The following is a 27421-nucleotide window of genomic DNA, read 5'->3' as shown; positions in this document are numbered from 1 at the left end:
CAAGAAAAGAAGTCTGCACAGTGCCTCTGACCAGTTGACCCTCCCTCTGTTCCCACAGACCAGGCAAAACCTAACTCCCTGTCTGCCCACAGTCCCTGGAGCTTTTTTATTCCTTCAGTAGTAGTGGCTTGGTCTCTGTTTAGCTCCCCCCTTCCCCGCCTCCCAGTAACACTGTGTCCCTTTCAGGGGTGGGATTTCTTTGCATAGCCACGCCTAGACACTCGAATAACCTAGTAGCTGCTTTGGGAGCCTGGGGCGGGGGGAGAAATAGGCATAGCATTAAAGAAAAGGAGAATGGGTTTAGGCTGTTGTTGCTACACAGGGATGCGAAATGAGCCTGAGTGATTGCAACAGATTTCATCTACTGTGAGTGTGTTATGTAGGCTGGGGGCTGAGGGGTGGGGGCTTGATGGTATGTCTGACTTGCACTGAGGTGTGTTTGTCTAGATTCTGTAGCTGGAACAAGATCCATCCATCCATATATTTACAGGGTAAATGCAGAAACACTCCCTGGCCTGTCAAGGCAGCTCAGACCTGTGGGACATAGGGATGGAAGTTCAGGATCAAGTTAGGGTGACCCTGGTAAGGAGCTACAAAATCAAAATATCTGCAAAGGCATTCTGGTGGTTTGTCTGTCCATCCAGTATCCAGAGAATGCTGTCTAACATGCTGAGGACCTGAGTTAATACCCCAATGGCTTTGGAGGGCCAGTGTGCCCCTGTGTAGGCTTTTACTGGACCTGCATGGCCTTTGGGAACATGCCTGGACATATCCAAACACCCTGAGCACCTGGGGTTTAGAGCTAAGGAAAAGAAGACTGTGAGAGAGGGAGGGGTTGGATCAGACATGTGGAGCATCCGGAGGGAAGTTGAGCTGCCAGCTCACACACGTGGCCCCTGGGCAAGTCAGGGCTTGTGTAAAGAACACTCAGGGTCTATTTGGGGGCTTTCAGTCTGCCCCTTTGCCCACTCACTAGGTTTTCCTAGATCCCTCACTCCTGGAAGCTGAGCCCCGGGCAGTGATATTTTGATCTTGTTTTACCCCAAACACTAAAGCAGCTGTGCGACTGGGGGTACAATAAGAGACCTGCCAGAAACCTGGGGAAACAGAGACTGCAAATTCTCATTTGGACTGGTGTTAGCAGTGATGGCCAGTGCCCTGTCATGTAGGGTAGCTAAAGCAAGAAGAATGTGGAGCTTCTTCCCCTATATAACTCTCCTATCCCCTCCTTTACACCTATATATCTTCAATTCAATGTAACAAGCTCACTGAGCAGCTACATTTTGTCACTACTGTGTGAGATAGATACTTAAAATCTCTTAAAATGATGACAGTTTCACCATGGGTGTAAGAACAAATATATATGACACAAGATAGGCTTTAAAGTTTTACTCAAAATCCTTTGAGGTTGTCAAACTTCAAGTTGAGCCAGGGTAATCAGAAAGACATTTTTGACATTTTCACACCTTTTAGGGCTCCAGAGACACACTACTTGAGTTCAAATCCCAACCCCACCATTTATTAACTTGTGTGACATTGGACAATTAGAATTACTTACCCCTTTCAGAACTCTGGTTTACTCCAGGCTAAAATGGAGATAATAATAGTGCTTACTACATAGTTTTTGTGAGGATTAAATTAGATAATCCATGTAAAATATTTGTACACACTTAGCACAGGACTGCACCAAAACAAACTCAATAAAGGTTAACTATTATTATTATTTAAGATGGACCATGGAACACAGATAGTATTTCAACAGGTGGAGATAGGAGAGAAGGCAAATGAAGCAGGAAAAACAACAGGAACAACTGTTTGGAGGCAGGGAAGATCAAGACATGTGAAGAGAACACAGATTAATCAGGATTTTAGAGTACAGTTAGGGAAAAGTGGAAGTTAAGTTTGCTGTGGTAGATTCGGTGGCAAACCGGAAAACTTTTGGAGGCTAGACTTTCTGTTTGATTGGACAAACAATGGAAAATCATTAAAAATTTCTGAACTAAAGAAAAAAGTCAAATTTATGTTTTGGGGAAAAAATCTGGTAAATATGAGTCAGCTGGATTGCAGTAGAAAAGCGTGAGAAATGGATAAATGAGATGCAGAGAGGGGATGGGACCTGGAGCTGAGGTGGTGGTTTTGGGACTAGAAAGGAGGGTGAGTCTGGTGGTGGGTATTATGGAGGTCATGTAGTGCATGGAGCACTGGGTGTGGTACATAAACAATGAATCTTGGAACCCTGAAAAAAATAAAATAAAAAAGAAAGGAGGGAATAAATTCCCTTGACACACAAAGTTAATCTACAGAATTAAAAGTTGATAAATCATATGAGGTTAAAAAAGGAGGAATGAAAAGAATCAGAATCTCTTGGGACTGGCTTAAACTTCAAAAATGTACATTCCAATCCCAGTGCCATCTATTTCTCTGGATGGTTTAATAAAAAGTATATCCACTTTCTGAGTTAGCTGTGTTCAAGTCCTAAGTCTGTTACTTGTCTGCTCTCTGTGATCCTCAACATATTATTTATCCATCATTCCTAGAAGGAATGTATTTCTATACAACATTTAGAAATATGTTGGGGGAGCATGATTTTTTTACTTTTTAAAAAATGTTTATTTTTAAAGATTCTATTTATTTGACAGAGAGAAAGAGCAAAAGTAGGCAGAGTGGCAGGCAGAGGGAGACAGAGACGCAGGCTCTCTGCTGAGCAGGGAACCCCACATGGTTCTCAATCCCAGGATCCTGGGATCATGACCTGAGCTGAAGACAGATGCTTAACTAACTGAGTCACCCAGGTGCCTCAATAATTTATTAATTCTGAAGTTCCCACTATGTGACAGATATTTTCAAACCCAAAAAATCCAACTAGGAAAGGTAAAGTCTTCTTGTTTTAATTGTACAGGTGGCCGAACAAGCCAAAGGAAATAAAACTTTCTAGAGATTGTTTAGTCAGTGTCTGAGCCATAACTCAAAGTTAAATTTTTCTTACTCCAAGGTTAATGTCATTTTTTTTTCCATTTTCCAGTTTTTTGTGTTTAAAATATAGGCTGGGAAATTAGGCCAACTTTGACACTAGGGAAAGAGACTAGAGGAGAATGGATTATCTAATTGCTTTATACTAGTTTTTCTTTCTTTGGAAGACCTCATTTAGAAAAGCTCTTTAAGGGAGAAAAGGTCCCTAGTGCCAGAGGAAAGGCAAGCAACGCCTCTACCTGGGAGCACAAGCTAGGCCATAAAACCTTCCTTTAGATGTCTTCTTGACCTGCTCCACTTGAATGGCTTTTGCAGAGAATGAAACATTTTTTGGAGATATTCCTCAGAGCTGAATCCAGAGGTTGAAGCAGAAGCTACTTTACTCTGCTTCCTTTCTGGAGACTAGCTCTATCTATCACTTTTCCCATTGGATATGTAACAGAAGGGATGTGAGTCAGCTTCACCATCGGTCTGCAAAACGGAAGGTATTTTTCTGTGTTCATGGGAAATATGAGGATGGCTATAGTTTGTCTTGGATTAGAACTAACAATATATGTTTTCTATGTTCCTCATAAGACCATGATTTCTTAAAGTTAAAGAAAATGTTTTATTCACCTCTGTCTTTTTTTTTTCCCTCTTGCCACCATGTCCTAACAGAATGCCTAGCATAGAAGGTATTTAAGTATTTTTTTGAGTAAATGGAAATCCATCCTTCCCTTCCCAGGGTGACTACATTATGATATCCTTTAATTATCCTAAAAGATATCATGACATTCTCAAAAATAAAGAAACTGTCATGTAACATATATGGTGGAATTAAAGACTAAGATGTCTTCACTTATAGGGGATTGTTAGTCACCATGGTAAGGTGAGTAAGCCAAAAGGCCCACTTCCCTTCCATGGGCCATATCTTCCTGATCCAATTCCTTCCTGAACTTTTTTGTGTTGAGGATAAAATGAACCAAGTTTAGGTGGTGGGACTGTGGGGGAAAAAAGAGAAGCTACAACCTAATTATTCACCAAGTAATTAGTCTTAAACCTGGGCCCACCCCTTCTTTAATTATGGGGAATAAACAAGCCACTGGGCCCTGAATTTGGTTACTTGGATTCTAGTCCTGTCTCTGCTACTGATCAACTATGTGACTTTGGGAAAAATTTTTCCCTTCTCTGGGCCTTCGTTGTCCTATCTAGATCATCAAGGAATGGGGTTAGTTTGAATCCTTTTGGGATTCCATGACAATACATTTTCAATTATCTGGTTCTTTGAAGTTTTAACCAGCTGCCAAAGAGGAAAAAAAAAATAATAATGGAATATGCTGTCATGTGAATAGAGGTACCTATTTCTAAATAAAATAAAATAAAATAAAATAAATCAAGTAAAGCTAGATGGCAAGTCTTTATTGGGCAACAGGCAGTTGTGGCTGTTTTAAACTTCCTTCTAACTCTAAGAATTAGAGTTTTAAACTTCCTTCTAACTCTAAGATTGTAGGATTCGGAAAATTGTCTTATAGAATGTATGTTTACATACAAGATCATAGGTTTCTTGCTATATGTCTCACCTTTTCCCCACTACCCTGCCAAGTCTTATGTGTGTCTTCTTTTTATTGGGAACCCTTTAAAAAGGCAAAAAAAATTTGGGTATCAATATCTCATATCCTATAAAGGCAGGCTTTATTTTATGGACTGGTTCTCCCATTTCTGTTAGAAGGATAAGTGGACCTTCTATCCTTTGAGAGCTATACTCTCAAATGCTCATCAGGTTGTATGTCTGCTTCTTTAGGATATTTTATTCTATGGCCAATAAGGAAGGGATGGTGTGCTTGATTGGATTTAGATTGCTTCCAGAGATAGGGCACTGCTCTTACTGAATAGTTACCTTTAAAGAGATGTAACTATTCTAGATTGCTTGGTAAATTGGACAGGCTGGAGATAATGTGAAGAAAAAATTTTAAAAATGCTAATAGAAATCAGAAATTAATACCCTTGACTGAGTTTTATCCAGTTCCCAGCCCTGCAAAGAAATCATACCATGAATCAATTTTCCAGTTGGGATAACTCAGCCAAAAGCATATCCTCCTTAGGAAGTCAATAAATATTCATCCCCAGTCCTTCTGACAGGATACTGAACTTTTGATGATCCTGTAATTTCATGGTGCCTGTGGTTGTTGGTACATTAATAAGTGACTCACTTTGGCTAAGACCACAGTGGACCAAAACAGGGACTTTGCATATTGGCTAAGTGGTTATCTGGCCTGTGGCTTGTCCCAGTTTCCTTTCTCCCCCGCACTGGATAGGATAGTAACAACAATCAAAGGAAATCTCACATGTGTAGCACAAGCCAGAGTTTCCAGAGTACTCTCACATGCATTATCTCATTTTCCCCTTGAACATTATCCAGGGAAGTCTGTGTCTTTGCTCCCACTTGGAAAGACTGTTTCAATAATCATTAAAATGATATTTCCCCCCCTTATAATCAGCCCAAACTTTGCTGGCCTTAATTTCATCCCACTTATTTTATTAATTATATTGTTATATTCTTAGCTAAACACTTCTTTTCAATGATCCTCTACTGCCCTGTACCAACAGTTGACACTGAAGTTCACCTCTTCTTAAAACTTTGCCCTGTACTACCCTATCTGAGTTTTATTCTTTCTTCCCTGGCTACGCCTTCTTGGTTGCTGCTGGTTCTTCTTCCTCTTCTAGCTTCAGATATGGATGTCCCTCAATATTTTGTTCTTGATATTTTTCTTTGTTCATCTAAGCCTCCACTATAATTTACCTACACCAGTGGTTCTCAAAGTCTCTCAGAGGTTTTGATTTAATTAACCTAGGATATAGGTATTTTTTAAAAGTCCTCTTGATGATTTTGGTGTGTATCCATCTTTTATGCATTTGACTTATCTCTAAGCTCAACCTATGTTCTGCATATTTTAATTGCCTGCTAGGTACCACCACTGACATTTCCTCTGTCCCCTCCATACTTAAAATGATTTGAAAACCCAACTACATTGACTTTTTTTTTTTTCTAACAAGGAAATATCCTTTCACACTCTTCATGTCCTTGAGGTTCTTCTGGTTTCCCTCAATCTTCTCTGACTCATATTTTTCTTTTGACTCTCACATCCATGGAATTGTAAGGTTCTGTTTGTGCTTTTTATAAAGCCTGTTCCCCTCACTTTTTATAAAGTCTGCTCCCCCCATTACTTTCTATTATTGCTACCACCCATGTCCTGGTCCTTATCTCTTAAGGCTTGGGAAGTAACCCTGTCTAACCATTCTTTTAAATATAATCAGATTAGCATTCAGGAAATACCTTCTTGCCAAACAAAGATATAACTAATGAAAAATTAAATTTCAGTGATAGCCTGGGAGGGCCTCAATTCCCTATTTTAGAGTTCACTGCCTTAGAAAGCATGCCAGATTCATAGATCCTAAATTCCCTGTGGTCTGGTATTGTTTCTTACTATATAAATAAATTCAGAGGAATCATTTTTTCTTTGAGACGTTTTAAAATTTATTAATTGGTGATGATAATCTCTGGCTTACTCCTGGGGTTATTGTAAGGATCCATTGAACTGACTGATAGGAAACCTTTTAGAAATTGTGAAACTTCTCACTGAGGCAGAAGATTGGTGGTCATTATTTCATAGTCTTTAACCACTTATTAATTCAACAAATATTAATTTAGTGCCTATTATGTGCCAGACACTGTTCTAAGTATATGAGATAAAGCAGTGTGATCTCATGGTACTTACATTCTGAATGGATGAAGAACAGGCCATAACAGTGTACATAAGATGTATAGGATGTTAGATGGTCATAAGTAATATTGAGAAGAATGAAATAACAAAAGGATATAGGAGATATGGAGGAAGTTATAGTTTTAAAGGAATGGCCAGAGAAGCCTCACTAGGAAGAGAGTATAATAAAGAACTGAAGAAGATAAGGGGGGAGGGTTATATGGATATTTAGGGGAAAACCTTCCTGGCTGAAGGAGCAGCAGGTGTGAAGAACTTAAGTTGGGAATAGTTCTGGTTAGTTTGAGCAATAGCAAAGAGGCCAGCATGGCTGGAGCTAAGAGAATAGGAGGAAGAGTAGTAGATCATAAAGTCGAAGAGGTAATGGTATAAGGAGAAATAGGCACATCATCTAAGGCCTCACTGACCATTCTAAGGACTTTAATAGTATTGTGTGAGGTGCAGAGCCATCAATAGGTTTTGAGATTGGAAATGACATGATCTAACATGTTTAAAAACTAACTCTCCACTCTAAACCCCTTTGTCTTCATCACCCAATTTTTTTCTAAAAACAAATAAAACAAACAAACAAACAAAGAGAAAACAATAGGTAGACTCCAGTTCACTCCTTCACCAAGTTTCCTCTGAATGTGGGGGAGACAAAAAACAAACAAAAAACCCTAACTTTTTCTGACTACACCTTATAGTCAGGCAAAAGAGACAAGAACAAGAACAAGAACAAGAACAACAAAAATAACAACAACAAAAGCCCTTAAAGCAGTGATTTTCAAAGTTGGCTCCACACAAAAATCACCTGATAAACTTTAAAAATTCCAAATAAAGGCCCCACCTCTGACTGGTTACATTAGAATCTCAGGAATGGGATCCAATTATCAGTAATTTTTGAAGCTCCCAAGGTGCAACCTATACAAAGAACCACTGGTCAAAGAGATCAGCCAAATTCAGTATGAATGGGGACCTTGAGTCTAGCACTGGGGAGGAACATGCTTCTGATGGGAGAGCTGGGCCTGGGATCATTCACTATACTGAGGAATGTAAAATTAACAGATAGTGGTGCAGGAGGAAGGTAAGATACTTGATAGTTTGGAAGTAGGTTTTAAGCAAGAGAAAGCTGGGATAGGAGTGGCCATATGTAAGGCCAGGAAATGAAGGGTTGAGAGTCAGCACCAAATGATAAAGCAACAACTGGATTATAGGCCAAATGTCTGGAAATAATAAAGGCACACATTATTATAATGAGATTAGAAGTTTAATTTTCAAAGAAAGCAGTGTTCTCAAGGCCAGACTGAGCAACTGCTTTTATTTTTATCAGTCTTATGCATGTGCACCACTGGGTAGGCCCACAGGAAAGGAATGTACAGTGTGTGGACCAGCTGCTGTCGTCCTCAATCTCTTTAATACCACACCTCCTGCACTGCTCAGGCAAAGTAAATATGTTCCCTGAAGTTCTGAGTTCTTAATTTAGACCTGTCATCCTGTCCTGTCCACCCATCCTAGATACAAAGAGCATATTTCACCCCACAAGCATGCGCAAGTTGAGAAGAGCAGCAGCCACAAGCTACGGCCAAAGGCAGCTGCAGCAGCAGCAGCCTGAGTACATTACATCTACTGGAAACTTGGCCAACATTGATTATTCAGGGCACAATGAGCTAATGTGAGGATTATTATTAATGTCAGTCTCACGATTTCTCCTCTTCCCTGTCTACTTGCATTCTTACTCTCCTAGGTTATTGTTATTATTTATTATTATTATTTTGGAATCAGGACAGAGGGACGAGCAGGGAGAGTAGCCACATGACAAAGAAACAAAATACACTAGTTATTTTGCCACTTGTCAGCAAGTGATGTATTGATTGGTTAAGCCCAGTCAATATACCCAAACAACACTAGATAAATGTGGGTGAAAAGTTGAGTGGAAAAAAAAATCACAGTTAGAGGCACATATAAGCATATTCATAGTAGTTATTTAAAATTTTAATTTTGGGGCTAACTTAGATAGGTAAAAACTCCTGGATAATACAGGGTAGCTCATAGTATTAAAGAAAAAGCTGAAGAACCAGCTTTAGAAAAAAATTGAGGTATCATTTGCATACCATAAAACTCACCTTTGTAAAATGTTCAATTCACTATTTCTTTAACATATTCACAAATTTGTGCAAACATCATGACTGCCTAGTTCTAGGCCAGTTCATCACCCCAAAACGAAGCTCACCCATTAAACATTCCCCATTCTCTCTTTCCCCCAGTCCGTGGCAACTACTAGTCTACTTTCTTTCTCTATGAATTATCTATTCTGGTATTTCATGTAAATGTAATCATACAGTATTTGTCCTTTTTTGTCTAGCTTAGCATAGTGTTTTCAAAATTAATCCATGTTGTAACACATATCAAGTACTGCATTCCTTTTTGTGGCTGAATAATATTTCATTGTGTGGTTAGAGATGGACATTAAATTGTTTCTACATTTTGGCTACTGTGTGTAATGATACTAGGGACATTTGTGTACAAATTTGTATGTGGATATATACTTTCAATTATTTTGGGTATATACCTAAGGGTGGAATTGCTGGGTCACATGGTAACTGTGCTTAACATTTTGAGGAAATGCAAAAACATTTTTCAGAAGGATTGCACCATTTCATGTTCTTTTTTACATTACATTTTGCATTATATTTATGTTACAAATTTTTTGGAAAAAATATTATTCGGTGTTTAAGATTAAAAATTACAAGATTTTCCTTGAAGCTGATGAGTAAAAAGAAAAAAAGTTAAACATGAATTACCAACTGATTAGCTAGTTAAAAATGTTTTGACTCAATGTAAAATTATAATAGATATACCAGTTACTTTATATAGGCTTAAGAATTCTGGAGCAAAATAGGTCTAAACAAAATATATCATCTGAGAACATAGGGCTAATGGGTATTTAAAATACTAAATAAGAAAACTGATAAAGAGAGGTTGTGGCAGACCTTTGATTCTTTAAGGCTTCTAGCACTTGGTTATGACGTGCAAGGATCCAGCAGCCAGTTATTTCACCTTTTTATTTGTCTGAGTTAAAAAACTCTAACCCACTAAGCAGGTATAAAGAGACACCTTATAGATCAGCTGGAAAACAAAGAAGTCCCAATTCTCCAGCAATATATGAGAGTTCTAATTTCTCCACATCCTTGCCAACACTCCCTTATCTTCCCTGTTTTTTATTATAGTCACCCTAGTGGATGTGAAGTGGGATTTCGTTGTAATTTTGATTTGCATTCCCCTAATTGCTAATGACGTTGAGCATTTTTTCATATGCTTATTGGCCATTTGTATATCTTCTTGGGGTAATATATATTCAGATACTTTGCCCATTTTTGAAGATTTTATTTATTTATTTGTTTGAGAGCTAAATAGAGAGAGATTGAGAGTTTGAGCAGGGGAGAGGAGCCGAAGGATTCTCAAGCAGAATCCATACTGAGCATGGAGCTCCACTCAGGGCTCAATTCCAAGACCCTGAGATCATGTCCTGAGCCAAAACCAAGAGTTGGATGCTCAACTGACTGAACCACCGGGGCACCCCCACTTTGCCCACTTTTAACTGGGTTGTCTTTTTATTTCTGAGTTGTAAGACATAACTACATATTCTACGTGTGTTTTATCAGATCTCTAGAATTTTCAGGGTTTTTCTCCCATTATATAGATTGTCTTTTTATTTTTAAGTGTCCTTTGACCCACAAAATTTTACATTTTGATTACATATAATTATTTTTTTCTTTTCTTGCTTGTGCTTTTAGTGTTATATCAAAAATTTTGCCTAATCCGAGGTCACCAATATTTAAATCTATATTTTTATAAGAAAAAAAGAGAAATTATTTTAAAAAAGTTTGCTTAAAAAGAAAATTCTTATAAATAAGCGTTTTATAGCTTTGTCCCTTACATTTGGGGCTTTGCTCCATTTTGAGTTAATTTTGCATATAATGTGAAGGGTTTAATTTGACCAGTTTTCATGTGAATATTCAATTGTTACAACACCTTTAAAAAAACTGTTCTTTTCCCATTAAATAGCCTTAGCACTCTTTTTGATAATTAGTTGACCATAGCATAACAAGTTTATTTATAATGGCCACAAACTGGAAAAAGTCCAATGTCTATCAACCCAAAAAAAGTGTAAATAAATTATGGCAAAGCCATATAATGAGATGATAAACAACGATGGTCAGAAAGAAATGTTGCTGAGCACGTGATGGATGAATCTCACAGAAATAACATTGAGCTAAGAAAGCCAGAAAGAAGAGGGTTCTTGTATTAATTCAATTTATATGAAGTTCAAGGACAGATAAAACTAAAAACAGTGTTAGAAGCCAAAATACAAATTACTGGGGAGAAGGGGATGGTATTGACCAAGAATGGCCATGAGACAGCTAGTTGAGGCAATGAAAAGATTCTGTATTTTATCTGGATAGTGTTTATATGATTATATACTAATGTAAAAAAAATTATAGACCTGTCTATTTGATTTTGGATGACTCAGTCTCATCCTCTGTGACATTTTAGAAGTATGTCAAGGTGTAGTTATGAGACACCTCAGAGTAGTCCTAATTTTCTCAAAACCTAATTGTTATCTCTCACCTTCTCTTACAATAAAAAGGCAATTACATCTGCCAGAGGACAATTGATGATCACAGAGAAAAATTTGTCATAACTTCTGAGTTTGTCTTGGATAATAGTACTTAACCATTATTAAACAGTTTTCCTATATGCCCTGACTTCAAAACACTCCAGAGTCTATGTGATTTTGTTCTCTGTAATAAAGACAACTTCTTAAGTTTATAATGAAAGACAATTTATTTTATATCCTTTAGATAAGCAATTTGACCAAAAAAAGGGGGGGCTGTCTGTTCATTCCCTGGATTCTGCTATGAGGATTTAGTAATAAACCTAAACATAGGTCTTAAAGCCCATGTTAGAGGGATGTGTTAAGATTCATGACAAATGACATTTATTAGAGAAATGGGGCTGTGGAAGTCAAACAAAATAGGGTGTTTTAGACACCCAGAGGCTAGAAGCAGCTGCTGTGGAGATTTCACATGCCTATATCAGGAGCTTATCTCAAGGTCAGGGATGCTCTTTGGTTTCTGCCAATGTTTTTCTGCTTTTGTGGGTAAGGAAATCATACAGGGTAGTTGTCCGGGCCAGTATACTGGCTCTGTGCCCATGACACTTAATTCCCTTTTCATAAGGCCCATGAGACCAATGATGGTTTTGGTCCTTACTAAGAAGTGTAGGTATGGAGGGGACTATGTTTATTGAGGCTGACAACTACAGGCCTGTAATTAAAACAACACAAGTGGGAACATTTTTTAATTTGTGCAAAAATGAATTTTGTGGCCCACTCTCTTTTGAATAAAGGAATGAAGAAGAATGGTCCAATTGATGGTGGAGAAAGACACATTCAAGCAAGAATGCCAGCCAGGATGACTAACCCTAATACCACTGGAGAGTTTTAAGGGGAAGAGGGGTGGCCTCTCAGGGTTCACATTCACTCTCCTCTCTTCCAACATACATACTTGGGATTTTTAGCACTTTGAATAGCCACCTGAAGTTCACCTTGCTATGAGGTTAAGGAACAAGCAAAAGAATCTCCCTCCAACTTTGTCTTTTTACAGTGCAAATTGTCTGTATCAATTACTTGAGTTTCCTTCATTAAAATTCATCTCTGTAGAAACCTATCTCTCTGTGTACTTAACTCTGTCTTGTTTCGTCTATATTTTTAAAGACTTCATAATGGTCTGATGGGCCTTAGCTCATGTAATCTTCCCAAGAACTATATAAGGTAGGTAAGAAACATATTGTCCATTTTTTTTTTTCAGATTAATTGTGGCCAGGAAACACAAAGTGACTCATCCAAGGACATAGGTTGAAAGAAAAAGAGATAGGTGTGTTGAACCATCCCAGTTTGCCTGAAACTATCCCAGTTTTAGCACTCAAAACCTCATATGCTGGGGAAGCCTCTTGGTTCTAAGCAAACCTGGATGATTGGTTACCCTATAGCCAGGATTAAAATCTATTATCTCCCAGGTCTCGGGCCAATACTAGTGATGCTGCCCTATGTCATCTGTATTCTGAGAGTTGTTATCTGAGTAGTGTTTCTCCTTCTCTATACCTTAGTGTACCAGGATATTTCTTCATGATGGGTCACCTCCCGTCCCACTCTCCCTAGGACAGAAACAATGGCAGCTAGTAGTGGCCCTCAAAGGTATTCAAGACAGTTTTGGCAAAAGAAAACCATGTTTCAGTTTTCTTATCCACAAAACAATGACAATAATCCCTGTATTTCTTACTTCACATGGTTGTTGTGTGGATCAAATAATAATGGATGTGAAAGTGCTTTCTAAACTGTTAATAGCTGGTCACATGTAAGAAATTGTGGTTATTCTCTACCCACTGAGGTAGACGCTAGCTCCCTGTCTTACTCTCCTTCAAGGTCAGCAAGTTGTACAGCAACTAATAGTGTGAACTTTGGGAAATATCTTGGCCTCTGTGCCTCAGTTTCCTCATACAGGGATAATAATAATCTCTGATATGGTGGGGTAAAGTATTCAATTAATTATTATTAAGTGTAAAGCATTTAAAAGAGTTCCTGGCACATGGTCAGAGCTATATAAGTGTTAGTGGTTTTGGACTGGCTTTCTCACCCTCTGTAACTCAGAGCCAGAGACTATATAAAGTGGACCCATAAACCAAGTGACCCATAAAGCAAGCCACCACCTTCCCTTTTCACTAGCTCCCTATTTTTTGTGTTATGTACCCACAGCCTTCCCACCATGGATTGCCAAGAAAATGAGTACTGGGACAATGTCCCAATGGGGACAGTGTGTCACCTGCCAGCTGTGTGGACCTGGACAAGAACTCTCTAAGGTAAGTACCTCTGATCAGGATACTTACTTCTGTCATATTCTAGGACTCAGCCTCACAACTGAGTGGGTCCACGATTAAGAGAGTCATTAACCTGTGGCTAATCCAGTTTAGTAGACAAAACATGGAATCCAAAGATTATGATAATAGCAGTGACAGTGCCAACAAAAAGTCCACTTGACAGGATCAGGGTCAGGGGAGGATTCCACGAGATAATGGCATATATCAAGAGCAAATATGGAATGCAGAGGCCCAAGAAGACTGTTTAGTATTAGGGAAATCTGTCAACTAAATTAGGGCCCACCCTCTTGGGATTCAGGAGCCAGATATCAGGTCTGATCTGATACAGAGGTAGTTCAGCAGGTAGCAGAGGAAAGCCTCTCTAAGGAGGTGTCTTCTGGGGACAGAATATAGCTAGTACAGAATCCCAAGGTGGGAATGAACTAGTTATATACAAGGAAAAAGAAGAAGGTTAGTGCATCTGATGTAAAGTGAAATAAAGCATGGTACACAATGAGGTTGTAGAGGAAGGTCTGGGCCGAACCATGTGGAGTCTTAAAATCTGTGATGAGAAATTTTCACTTTTTCCCTAGCTACACCAGGTAACCCTTGGAGGGTTTTGATTAGAAAAGCGACATGATCCTATAAGTAAAGTAAAATACAGTTATTTAGCCCATCTTCCTATCTCTCTATTTCACATATTCTTCAAGGTAGAAAAATTAGTCTATCTATCAAACTGCTGTTACCAAACTCTTAAAACATGACCCATGATGAAATGTACATTTGTGTATTTCAACACCACTAGAAAGCTCAGAGAAAACCAATGAGATGCAATGTTGTGTTCCTGCAAAAGCTTTATATATAAACGGATTGTACTTGTATAGCAGTCTGTACCTTGTAAAGGACTTTCATGTGCATTGTCTAATTTGGCTCTAAGTCCCACCAAGGAGGTATTAAGAACCCCATTTTAGATTAGGAAACTAAGACTCAGGATGCATGACTTTCCCAAAGTCAAAATGGCTCAGTAAAAATAAACATGAGCCAGATAAACAAGGGTTTGAGTCTCAGCTTTGCTATGAGGAAATTAGTTTATCTCTGACTCAATTAGGATGTGCTAAGTTAAAAGTAACATAAAGCAACAGTGACTTGAATGCTAAACACATTTATTTATGTAATGAAGTCTAGAGGTCAGGAGACTGTGTTTGGTTGAGCAGATCAACAATGTTTTCAGGGACCCAGGCTCTTTTTATTCTTCATCTTCAGTATCTTGTTTTGTCCTCATGCTTGTGTCCTCTTTTGCCATAACTCAAAGCATCACATCTTCACAGCATAGTCAAAGTCAGAAAGAAGGGGCAAGGACAAAGTAGCTTGACTTTTATTAGGGAAGAATTATTTTCCTAGAAGCTCCTCAGAGTAGATTTCTCCTTTTATCTTATGGGTGCAAATTCGATGTTGTATCTCTAAACTGCAAGAAAGGCTAGGAAACGAATACCTGGCAAGTGGTAATGGGATTACCAAGATTAACTAAGGTCAACCAAGAATCAGTTCTTGAGACTGGTTACCTTGCAAATGAGAATGAAATCAATGTGCTATTAATAAATAAGAAAATGGGCAATAACGTTTAGATAAGCAGCTAACATCATCTGGCACAGCCTTGTTTTCCAGTTAGGTATATTTAGTTTTAAAATTTACTCATATGGATTGTAAACATTACTATAAATAAATCTTTACAGAAAATCAACACTATTTCCTCAGGACTTATTTCTAGAAGTGTGATTACTATGCAAATTTATGCACACTATTTAGAAATTCTTGAAATATATGAGCAGATAATATTTCTGAATTTTTTTTTACTAATGTCCATTACAATTATATTATTTTGAATAGTGCATGGATTTCTTATATCCCAAAAGCCAAACCACACATGAACAATGCATGTTTCTATCATCTATTAATTTTATACCTCCCTTTGTAATTTAAAATTACTAATTTATGAGAACTTTATATTATCTTACTCTTTCTTCTATTTGATGGGGGAAATTTTTTTGAGTTTATTATCTATTTGCATTTTCAATTTTGTGAACTATTTCAGATTGTTTTACTCTTCATCATTTATTGTTTCTTCTTTTTTATTGTGTTATATTAGGCACCCTACAATACACCATTAGTTTTATGTTATATGTAAACAAGATTCTTTGTTTACATATAACACCCAGTGCTCCATGTAATATGTACCCTCCTTAAAATCCACCACCAAACTCACCCAACGCCCCATCCCTCTCCACTTGAAAATCCTTAGTTTGTTTCTCAGAGTCCACAGTATCATGATTCATCTCCCCCTCCGATTTCCCCCCTTCCCTTTTCCTTTCCTTCTCCTAATGTCCTCCATGTTATGCCTTAAGTTCCACAAGTGAAACCATATGATAATTGATTTTCTCTGTTTATTACTTACTAGTTTAAGGCACATCATCAGTAGACATACAATATGGCAGCATATGGAGTGTTTTTTAAATCTTTTATATAATATATAATATTTTTAAAAATAAGAAATGGTTTCAAATATTGTCACATTTTATCAGCATTTGCTGACAATTTCATCTATTCTCCCCTTAACATGTTAATTCGATTGTATATATCAATAAATTCCAAATATTGAAATATCTTACATTCCAAGGATAAGCCCATTTTGATTGTGATTTTGGGTTGCATGTCATTTTATGTTTTATAAATTAATATTTTATTTATAACCAATAAATATATTTATAACACTATCAGCATCAAAATTTATGTAAGAATTGTGCTAGCTGGATTCTCATATCAGATAAATTAGATTTTAAACTAAAGACTGTAGTCAGAGATACAGAAGAACACTACATAATTCTTAAAAGGACTATCCACCAAGAAGATCTAACAATTTGTAAATTTGTATGCCCCCAATATGGGAGCAGCCAATTACGTAAAAAAACTATTAATCAAGATAAATAGTCATACTGATATGAATACATTAATAGTAGAAGATCTTAACACCCCACTCTCAGTAATAGACAGATCATCGAAGCAGAAAATCAATAAAGAAATAAGAGCATTGAGAGACACATGGGACCAGATGGACCTCATAGATATATACAGAACATTCCACTCTAAAACAACAGAATACTCATTCTTCTCGAGTGCACATGGAACCTTCTTCAGAATAGACCACATACTGGGTCACCAATCAGGGCTCAACTGATACCAAAAGACTGAGATTATTCCCTGCATATTCTCAGATCACAATGCTTTGAAACTGGAGCTCAATCACAAGGAAAAGTTTGGAAGGAACTCAAACACCTGGAAACTAAAGACTACCTTGCTTAAGAATGCTTGCATCAACCAGGAAATCAAAGAAGAACTTAAACAATTCATGGAAACCAATGAGAATGAAGACACTTCAGTTCAAAACCTATGGGATACAGCAAAGGCGGTCCTAAGAGGGAAATACATAGCCATCCAAGCCTCCCTCAATAAAATGGAAAAATCCAGAATACACCAGCTGTCTTTACACCTTAAAGAACTGGAGAATCAACAACAAATTAAGCCAACACCACAAACAAGAAGGGAAATAATCAAGATTAGAGCAGAGATCGATGAGATAGAAAGTAGAGACACAGTAAAATGTATCAATGAAACTAGAAGCTGGTTTTTTGAAAGAATCAATAAGATCAATAAACCATTGACCAAACTAATCCAAAAGAAAAGAGAGAAGGCCCAAATTAATAAAATTATGAATGAAGAGGGAGAGATCACAACTAACACCAAGGAAATAGAAACAATCATCAGAAATTATTATCTGCCAATAACTTAAGCAACCTAGATGAAATGGATGCATTCCTGGAAAACTATAAACTTCCAAAACTGAACCAGGAAGAGATTGACAACCTGAATAGACCAATATCTAGTAACGAGACTGAAGCAGTAATCAAAAACCTCCCCCAAAACAAGAGCCCAGGACCTGAATGATTCCCTGGGGAATTCTACCAAACTTTCAATGAAGAAATAACACCTATTCTCCTGTAGCTGTTTCCAAAAATTGAAGAAGGAGGAAAATTTCCAGACTCTTTTTATGAAGTCAGCATTACCCTGATCCCCAATCCAGGCAAAGACCCCACCAAAAAGGAGAATTTCAGATGAATATTCATGATGAATGTGGATGCTAAGATTCTCAACAAGATCCTAGCAAACAGGATCCAACAGCACATTAAAAAGATTATCCACCATGACCAGGTGGGATTCATCCGTGGGTTGCAAGTATGGTTCAACATTGGCAAATCAATCAATGTGATAGAACAAATCAGTAAGAGAAGAGAGAAGAACCACATGGTCCTCTCAATTGATGCAGAAAAAACATTTAACAAAATCCAGCATCCGTTCCTGATTAAAACCCTTCAAAGTTTAGGGATAGAGGGATATCATCCTCATCCTCAATATCATCCTCAATGGGAAAAAGCTGACAGCCTTCCCTTTGAGATCAGGAACACGACAAGGATGCCCACTCTCACCACTCTTGTTCAACATAGTATTAGAAGTTCTAGCGACAGCAATCAGACAACAAAGAGAAATAAAAGGTATTCAAATTGGCAATGAAGAAGTCAAACTCTCTCTCTTCGCAGATTACATGATTCTTTATATGGAAAAAACAAAAGACTCCACTCCCAAATCATTAGAACTCATACAGCAATTCAGTAACATGGCAGGATACAAAGTCAATGTACAGAAATCAGTTGCTTTCTTATATACTAACAATAAAAATACAGAAAGGGAAATTAGAGAATTGATTTCATTTACTATAGCACTAAGAACCATAAGATACCTGGGAATAAACCTAACCAAAGAGGTAAAGGATCTGTACTCGAGGAACTACAGACCACTCATGAAAGTAATTGAAGAAGACACAAAAAGATGAAGACTATCCCATGCTCATCGACAGGAAAAATAAACATTGTTAAAATGTCTATACTGCCTAGAGCAATCTGTACTTTTAATGCCATCCTGATCAAATTTCCACTGGTATTTTTCAAAGAGCTGGAGCAAGCAATCCTAAAATTTGTGTGGAATCAGAAGAGACCCCAAATTGCTAAGGAAATGTTGAAAAAGGAAAAAAAAAAAACCTGGGGGCATCACGTTGCCTGATTTCAAGGTTTACTACAAAGCTGTGATCACCAAGACAGCATGGTACTGGCATAAAAACAGACACATAGACCAGCGGAACAGAGTAGAGAGCCCAGATATGAACCCTCAACTCTATGGCCAAATAATCTTTGACAAAGCAGGAAAAAATATACAGTGGAAAAAAGACAGTCTCTTCAATAAATGGTGCTGGGAAAATTGGACAGCTATATGTAGAAGAATGAAACTCGTCCGTTCTTTTACACTGTACACAAAGATAAACTCGAAAGACCTCAACGTGAGACAGGAATCCATCAGAATCCTATAGGAGAACATAGGCAGTAACCTCTTCGATATCGGCCACAGCAAACTTCTTTCAAGATATGTCTCCAAAGGCAAAGGAAACAAAAGCAAAAATGAATTTTTGGGACTTCTTCAAGATCAAAAGCTTCTGCACAGCAAAGGAAACAGTTAACAATACAAAGAGGTAACCCATGGAATGTGAGAAGATACTGGCAAATGACAGTACAGAAAAGGCTGATATCCAGGATCTATAAAGAACTCCTCAAACTCAACACATGCAAAACAGATAATCAGGTCAAAAAATGGACAGAAGACATGAACCGACACTTCTCCAATGAATACATACATATGGCTAACAGATACATGAAAAAATGCTCATCATCACTAGCCATCAGGGAGATTCAAATCAAAACCACATTGAGGGGATGCCTGGGTGGCTCAGTTAGTTGAGCGGCTGCCTTCAGCTCAGGTCATGATCCCAGCATCCTGGGATCAAGTCCCACATCAGGCCCCTAGCTCTGCAGGGAGCCTGCTTCTCCCTCTGTCTCTGCCAGCCACTCTGTCTGCCTGTGCTCACACACTCTCTCTCTCTCTCTCTCTGACAAATAAACAAATAAAATCTTTGAAAAGAAAAAACACATTGAGATACCACCTTACACCAGTGAAAATAGCCAAAATTAACAAGACAGTAAACAACGTGTGTTGGAGAGGATGTGAAGAAAGGGGAACTCTCTTACACTGTTCATGGGAATGCAAGTTGGTACAGCTGCTTTGGAAAATAGTGTGGAGATTCCTTAAGAAATTAAAAACAGAGCTTCCCTATGACCCTGCAATTGCACTACTGGGTATTTACCCCCAAGATACAGAGGTAATGAAAGAAAGGCCATCTGTACCCCAATGTTCATAGCAGCAATGGCCACAGTCGCCAAACTGTGTAAAGAACCAAGATGCCATTCAATGGACAAATGGATAAGGAAGATGTAGTCCATAGACACTATGGAGTATTATGCCTCCATCAGAAAGGATGAATACCCAACTTTTGTATCAACATGGACAGGACTGGAAGAGATTATGCTGAGTGAAATAAGTCAAACAGAGAGTCATTTATCATATGGTTTCACTTATTTGTGGAGCATAAGAAATAACATGGAGGAAAGAGATGGAGAGGAGAAGGGAGTTGGGGGACATTGGAAGGGGAGACAAACCATGAGAGACTCTGGACTCTGAAAAATAATCTGAGGGTTTTGAAGGGGCAGAGGGTGGGAAGTTGGGTGAGCCTGGTGGTGGGTATTATGGAGGGTATGTGTTGAATGGAACACTGGGTGTGGTACATAAACAATGAATTCTGGTACACTGAAAAGTAATTTAGAAATAAATAAAAATTGAAAGTAAAATAATTGTCCTAGCTGGGTAAAATTAATTAATAGTATTGATATTCTTCTAATTATAAAACTTGTTAGTTTGGGGGACCACATCATTTGGGATAATTACCTTTGCCACATAATTAGGAAAGAAAAGTCTCAATATAATTTTTGCCTTATACTTTTTTTTTAATTTTCTAGAAAACAACTCATTCATTTATTCAAGAAGTTATTATTGAGGATAATTTGTTAGTGTTTATTTTTTATTTTTTTCAGATTTTTTTTTAAAAGATTTTACTTATTTATTTGAGAGAGACAGAGAGACAGAGAGAGAAAGAGAATGCCTGGGGGAGGGGCAGAGGGAGAGAAATAAACAGACTCCCTGCTGAGTAAGGAGCCCCATGTAGGGCTGGGTCTCAGGACCCTGAGATCATGACCTGAGCCAAAACCAAGAGTCAGATACCTAACTGACTGTGCCACCCAGGCATGCTCCCTAAAATATAGGAATAAATTTAGGTAAGAAGGGGAAAGTGTTCTGCACTGAAAACTATAGAACACTGATGAAAGAAAGTGAAGAGAACATATACAAATGGGAGGCTATTTCACATTCATGGATTGGAAGAATTCATATTAAAATGTCAATACTACTGAAAGTGATCTATAGATTCAATGCAATCTCTATCAATATACCTATGACACTTTTATAAGAGTAGAAAAAAACACTCATAACATTTATATTGAACCACAAACGACCCCAACTAGTCAAAGAAATACTGAGAAAGAACAAAGCAAAAGGTATTGTGCTTCCTGATTTCAAGTTATACTATAAAGCTATAGTCATCAAACTGTATTGTACTCCTGTAAAAATAGACATATAGATCAATGGGACCAAATTGAGGGTCCAGAAACAAACACAAATGTATACAGCCAACTAATATTTGACAAGGGAGCCAAAATACTCAATGGAGGAAAGACCGTCTCTTCAATAAATGATGCTGCAATAATTGGATATTCATATGTATGAAAATTAAACTGACCTCATGTCTTAACACCACTCACAAAAATTAACATTAAATGAAAAAAAAATTAACATTAAATGAATAAGAGACTTAAATGTAAGACCTGAAACCTTAAAACTTCTAGACAAAAACATAGAAACAAAGTGACTTGATGTGGGTCTTGGTAATGACTTTTTTTTAATATGATACCTAAAGCACAAACAACAACAACAACCATAGATAAGTTGGACTATATCAAACCAAAAAGCTTCTGCACAGCAAAAGAAACCATCAACAAAGTGAATAGATGACATAAGAATGAGAAAAATACTTGCAAGTCATATATGTCACAAGGGGTTAATAACAAAATATATGAAAACTCATATAATTCAATAGCATAATAATAGCACAATTAAAAATGGGCAAAAATGCTGAACAGACATTTCTCCAAAAAGATATATAAAATTCCAGCAAGATGCATGAAAAGATGCTAAACATCAATAGTCATTAGGGAAATGCAAAATAAAACCACAGTGAGGTATCACCTCACACCTGTTATAATGGACATCATCAAAAAGAAGAGATAAAGCCTGGCATGAATGTAGGAAAAAGGAAACTTTCTGAACTTTTGATGAAATTGTAAATTGGTACAACTATTGGAAAAGAGTATGGAGGATCCTCAAAAACTTAAAAATAGGACTAACATATAATTCAGCAATTCCACTTCTGGGACTATACCCAAAGTGTACAAAAACCCTAACTTGGAAAGGCATCTGTAACCCCATGTTCATAGCAGGCTTATTTACAATAGCCAGGATGTGAAAACCACCTCAGTATTCATGGATGAATGAATAAATAAAGATATTGTGGCATACACACACACACACACACACACACACACACACACACCCAGGGATATTGTTAAGCCATAAATAATGAGAAAATCCTGCCATTTGTGACTACATGGATGGACATTGAAGGCATTATGCTAAGTGGAATAAGTCCGACAGAGAAAGACAAACCCTGTACAATCCCACTTACACGTGGAATCTAAAACAAACAACAACTCAGAAAAAATAGATCAGACTTGTTACCAGAGTCAGGGTGAGGGGGTAAATAAAGATGATCAGATGGTACAAATTTCCAGGTACAAGATAAAAGAGCACTAGGGAGGGGCGCCTGGGTGGCTCAGTGGGTTAAAGCCTCTGCCTTCAGCTCAGGTCATGATCTCGGGGTCCTGGGATCGAGCCCCACATCGGGCTCTCTGCTCAGCAGGGAGCCTGCTTCCCTCCCTCTCTCTGCCTGCCTCTCTGCCTACTTGTGATCTCTCTCTCTGTGTCAAATAAATAAATAAAATCTTTAAAAAAAAAAGAGCACTAGGGACATAATGTGCAATGTGATGACTGTAACTGACACTGCTGCATGCTATATAGAAAAGTTATTAATAGAGTAAATCCTAAAAGTTCTTATCACAAGGAGAGATGTTTTCTCTTCGTTTTATTGTATGTACATGAGAAAATGGGTATTAGTTGAACCTACTGTAATCATTTCACAATATATGCAAATCAAACCATCATGCTGTATGACTTAAATTTATACAGTGGCACATGTGAATTATTTCACAATAAAACTGGTAGAAATTTATTGTTCTGAGTAAAATTTCAAAACACTACTTCCATTTAGGTTTCTTTACTTTCTCCACTTTTAAATAAATACTGCCTTGAGAATCAAATAGTGTGATTTTTCCTTTGAACATGGGACATAATTTATAAAACTTATAAAAATAATTTATTGTTATACCTATGTTTTTATTCTTTCTTCCTGTCTCTAAATTCCTTTTAAAAATTTATCATTTCTTTTTTTTTTTTTTGTTTAAAGAACTCCCTTTAGCCATTCTTTAAGTGTAGGTTTACTACAAACAAATTATTTTAGGTTTTTGTTTTGTTTTGGTTGTTGCTGTTGTTTTGGGATCTTTTCATTTGTTTTGTTTTGTTTTGTTTTGCCTTAGGATGCCTTTCCTTCCCCTTCATTCCTTAAGGGTAGCTTAGCTGGATGTATAATTTATACTTGGAAAAGTTCTTTTCTTTCATCACTTGAAAAAACGTTGGTCACTTCCTTCTGGACTTTTCAGTTAGAAACTCACTGTCATTCCAATTAGTGTTGTCTTTAGGTAATGCCTTTTTTTTTTCCTGTCTATTTCCGAGATACCTCATTTGTCTTTAGTTTTCAGAAGTTTCATTGCAATGCTTACAGTTATATATTTATTTGAATTTATTCTACTTGGGATTTGCTTACCTGCTTGAATCTGTAGGTCTTGTGCCAAATTTGTGAAGTTTTCAGGCTTTATTTCTTTGTTCTTTTTTTAGATACATATTCTTTTATTTTTCTTTTCATGAAACTCTGATAATACAATTGTTTAACTTTTTGTTATTGCCCCAAAGATCCATTATATTTTCAGTCTGCTTTCTTCCTGTTGTTTATTATATGTAGATTCAATTGCTCTGTCCTCAAGTTTGGTAATTCCTTCATCTGTCAGTTCTCTACCATTGAGCCCATTCAGTGAGTTGTTTCAATTCTTTATTTTTACATGAAAATATATATTTTATAACTTGTTGCTGTGATTTTCTAATTCTTTTATTGCAGGACAATTTTTAATTGCTTGTTGAAGCATTTGTATGATGGCTGCTTTAAAATCCTTGTCAGACAATTCCAACATCTGATTTATTTAAGTGTTGGTATCAGTTGATTGTCTTTTCTCTTTTATGTGATTTTTCTTAACTCTTGTTATGATAGAAGGTTTTAAAAAAATATGTCTTGGTTATTTTGATAATCATGTTAAGAGATTGAGGGTTTTATCTAAATTTTAGTAGGTGATCACTAGGTTTAGCACATCTGTCTTGACCTACTTTTGTGAGTATGGTTCTAATGACACTTTATTTTTCAGGTCTTTGTAGTATAAGTTTAGTCTATATAGTTTATCTTGTGCTGCTGTGGCTCCCACTACTCTTTACTGGTGGTGCCTGAGGGGTAGAAGAAATTTCCCTGGGTTAGGAACTAACTGGTGGTTTTCTATTGTAAAAAAAAAAAAAAAAAAGTCTCTGAGTTGTAGAAAGGAAGAACACTTCCCTGGTCAAACAGCTTGTTGTTGGTGGAGGAGTCAAGATGGCGGAGAAGTAGCAGGCTGAGACGACATCGGGTAGCAGGAGATCAGCTAGATAGCTTATCTAACCATTGTGAACACCTACAAATCCAACGGGAAATTGAAGAGAAGAAGAGCAACAATTCCAGAAACAGAAAATCGATCACTTTCTGAAAGGTAGGACCTGCAGAGAAGTGAATCCAAAGCGACGGGAAGATAGACCCCGGGGGGAGGGGCCGGCACCCGGCAAGCGGCGGAGCGACGGAGCACAAAATCGGGACTTTTAAAAGTCGGCTCCACTGGGAGACATCGCTCCAGAGGCTAAACTGGGGGGAAACCCAGGCCAGCATAACCCCAGGTCCCACGGGGTCACAGAAGGACTGGGGGTGTCTGAGTGCCGCAGAGCTCGCAGGTATTAGAGCGGGGAAGCCGGCTCCAGCGACAAAGCCGAGGAGTGAGCTCTAAGCCCACGGTTACCTTGTGCCGGTCGCAAGCTGGGTGGGCTCGGAGCGCGGCCGGAGGCCACGGAGACGAAAGCCACCCAGCGCTTTTCTCCAGCTCCAGCAATTGACTGCTTTCCTCAAGGCGCGACCGCAGGCCAGGGAGGCGGGGCGGTAGGCGCTTTGCTCTGAGAGCGCCCTGAGGAGCAGAACCCCAAGCTCTCGGCTCCTCCGGGCCGGAGACTGGGAGGCCGCCATCTTCATTCCCGTCCTCCGGAACTCTACAGAAAGTGCTTAGGGAACAAAAGCTCCCGAAAGCAAACCAGAGCAGATTACTTAGCCCGGCCCCTGGCAAGGGTGGTGCAATTCCGCCTGCGGCAAAGACAATTGAGAATCACTACAACAGGCCCCTCCCCCAGAAGATCAACAAGAAACCCATCCAAAACCAACTTCAGTCACCAAGAACAGCGGAATTCCACAGCAGGAGAAAGCAAATATTATCTGGACAAAATGACAAGGCGGAAAAACTCACCTCAAAAAAAAGAAGAGGCCGAACCGAAGGCTGGAGACCTAATCAATACGGACATAGGTAACATGACAGATCTAGAGTTCAGAATGACGATTCTCAAGGTTCTAGCCGGGCTCGAAAAAGGCATAGAAGATATTAGAGAAACCCTCTCCGGAGAGATAAAAGCCCTTTCTGGAGAAATAAAAGAACTAAAATCTAACCAAGTTGAAATCAAAAAAGCTATTCATGAGGTGCAATCAAAAATGGAAGCTCTCACTGCCAGGATAAATGAGGCAGAAGAAAGAATTAGTGACATAGAAGACCAAATGATAGAGAATAAAGAAGCTGAGCAAAAGAGAGACAAACAAATACTGGACCACGAGGAGAGAATTCGAGAGATAAGTGACACCATAAGATGACACAACATTAGAATAATTGGGATTCCAGAAGAAGAAGAAAGAGAGAGGGGAGCAGAAGGTATATTGGAGACAATTATTGGAGAGAATTTCCCTAATATGGCAAAGGGAACAAACATCAAAATCCAGGAAATGCTAAGAACGCCCCTCAAAATCAATAAAAATAGGTCCACACCTCGTCACCTGATAGTAAAATTTACAAGTCTGAGCGACAAAGAGAAAATCCTGAAAGCAGCCCGGGAAAAGAAGTCTGTAACATACAAGGGTAAAAACATTAGATTGGCAGCGGACCTATCCACAGAGACCTGGCAGGCCAGAAAGAACTGGCATGATATATTCAGAGCACGAAATGAGAAAAACATGCAGCCAAGAATACTATATCGGGCTAGGCTATCCTTGAAAATAGAAGGAGAGATAAAGAGCTTCCAGGACAAACAAAAGCTGAAAGAATTTGCAAACACCAAACCAGCTCTACAGGAAATATTGAAAGGGTTCCTCTAAGCAAAGAGAGACCCTAAAAGTAGCAGATCAGAAAGAAACAGAGACAATATAGAGTAACAGTCACCTTACAGGCAATACAATGGCACTAAATTCATATCTCTCAATAGTTACCCTGAATGTTAATGGTCTAAATGCCCCAATCAAAAGACACAGGGTATCAGAATGGATAAAAAAACAAAACCCATCAATATGCTGCCTACAAGAAACTCATTTTAGACCCGAAGACACCTCCAGATTTAAAGTGAGGGGGTGGAAAACAATGTACCATGCAAATGGACATCAGAAGAAAGCTGGGGTGGCAATCCTTATATCAGATCAATTAGATTTTAAGCCAAAGACTATAATAAGAGATGAGGAAGGACACTATATCATACTCAAAGGGTCTGTCCAACAAGAAGATCTAACAATCTTAAATATCTATGCCCCTAACATGGGAGCAGCCAACTATATAAACCAATTAATAACAAAATCAAAGAAATACATCAACAGTAATACAATAATAGCAGGGGACTTTAACACTCCCCTCACTGAAATGGACATATCATCTAAGCAAAAGATCAACAGGGAAATAAAGGCCTTAAATGACACACTGGACCAGATGGACATCACAGATATCTTCAGAACATTCCATCCCAAAGCAACAGAATATACATTCTTCTCTAGTGCACATGGAACATTCTCCAGAATAGACCACATCCTGGGTCATAAATCAGGTCTCAATCGGTACCAAAAGATCGAGATCATTCCCTGCATATTTTCAGACCACAATGCTCTGAAGCTAGAACTCAATCACAAGAGGAAATTTGGAAAGAACACAAATACATGGAGACTAAACAGCATCCTTCTAAAGAATGAATGGGTCAACCAGGAAATTAAAGAAGAATTGAAAAAAATCATGGAAACAAATGATAATGAAAACACAACGGTTCAAAATCTGTGGGACACAACAAAGCAGTCCTGAGAGGAAAATATATAGCGGTGCAAG

At 38.0% G+C, this 27421-nt stretch overlaps 1 protein-coding gene across 1 annotated transcript in view; it reads left to right on the top strand.

Moving 5' to 3' along the window:
- Positions 1-13550: 13550 nt before the first annotated feature.
- Positions 13551-27421, top strand: part of EDA2R (ectodysplasin A2 receptor) — a gene marked incomplete at both ends in the record, with an annotated part of 72912 nt that continues 59041 nt past the window's right edge. The window contains one exon of the mRNA XM_080795288.1: positions 13551-13628. Within this exon, the coding sequence (XP_080651414.1) occupies positions 13551-13628 (78 nt within the window). The remainder of the gene's footprint in view (positions 13629-27421) is intronic.

The sequence above is a fragment of the Martes martes genome (assembly GCF_963455335.1).
Source record: "Martes martes genome assembly, chromosome: X".
Classification (NCBI taxonomy): domain Eukaryota; kingdom Metazoa; phylum Chordata; class Mammalia; order Carnivora; family Mustelidae; genus Martes; species Martes martes.
Note: the sequence above shows the minus strand (reverse complement) of the source record. Positions and strands in the feature narration are given on the sequence as shown.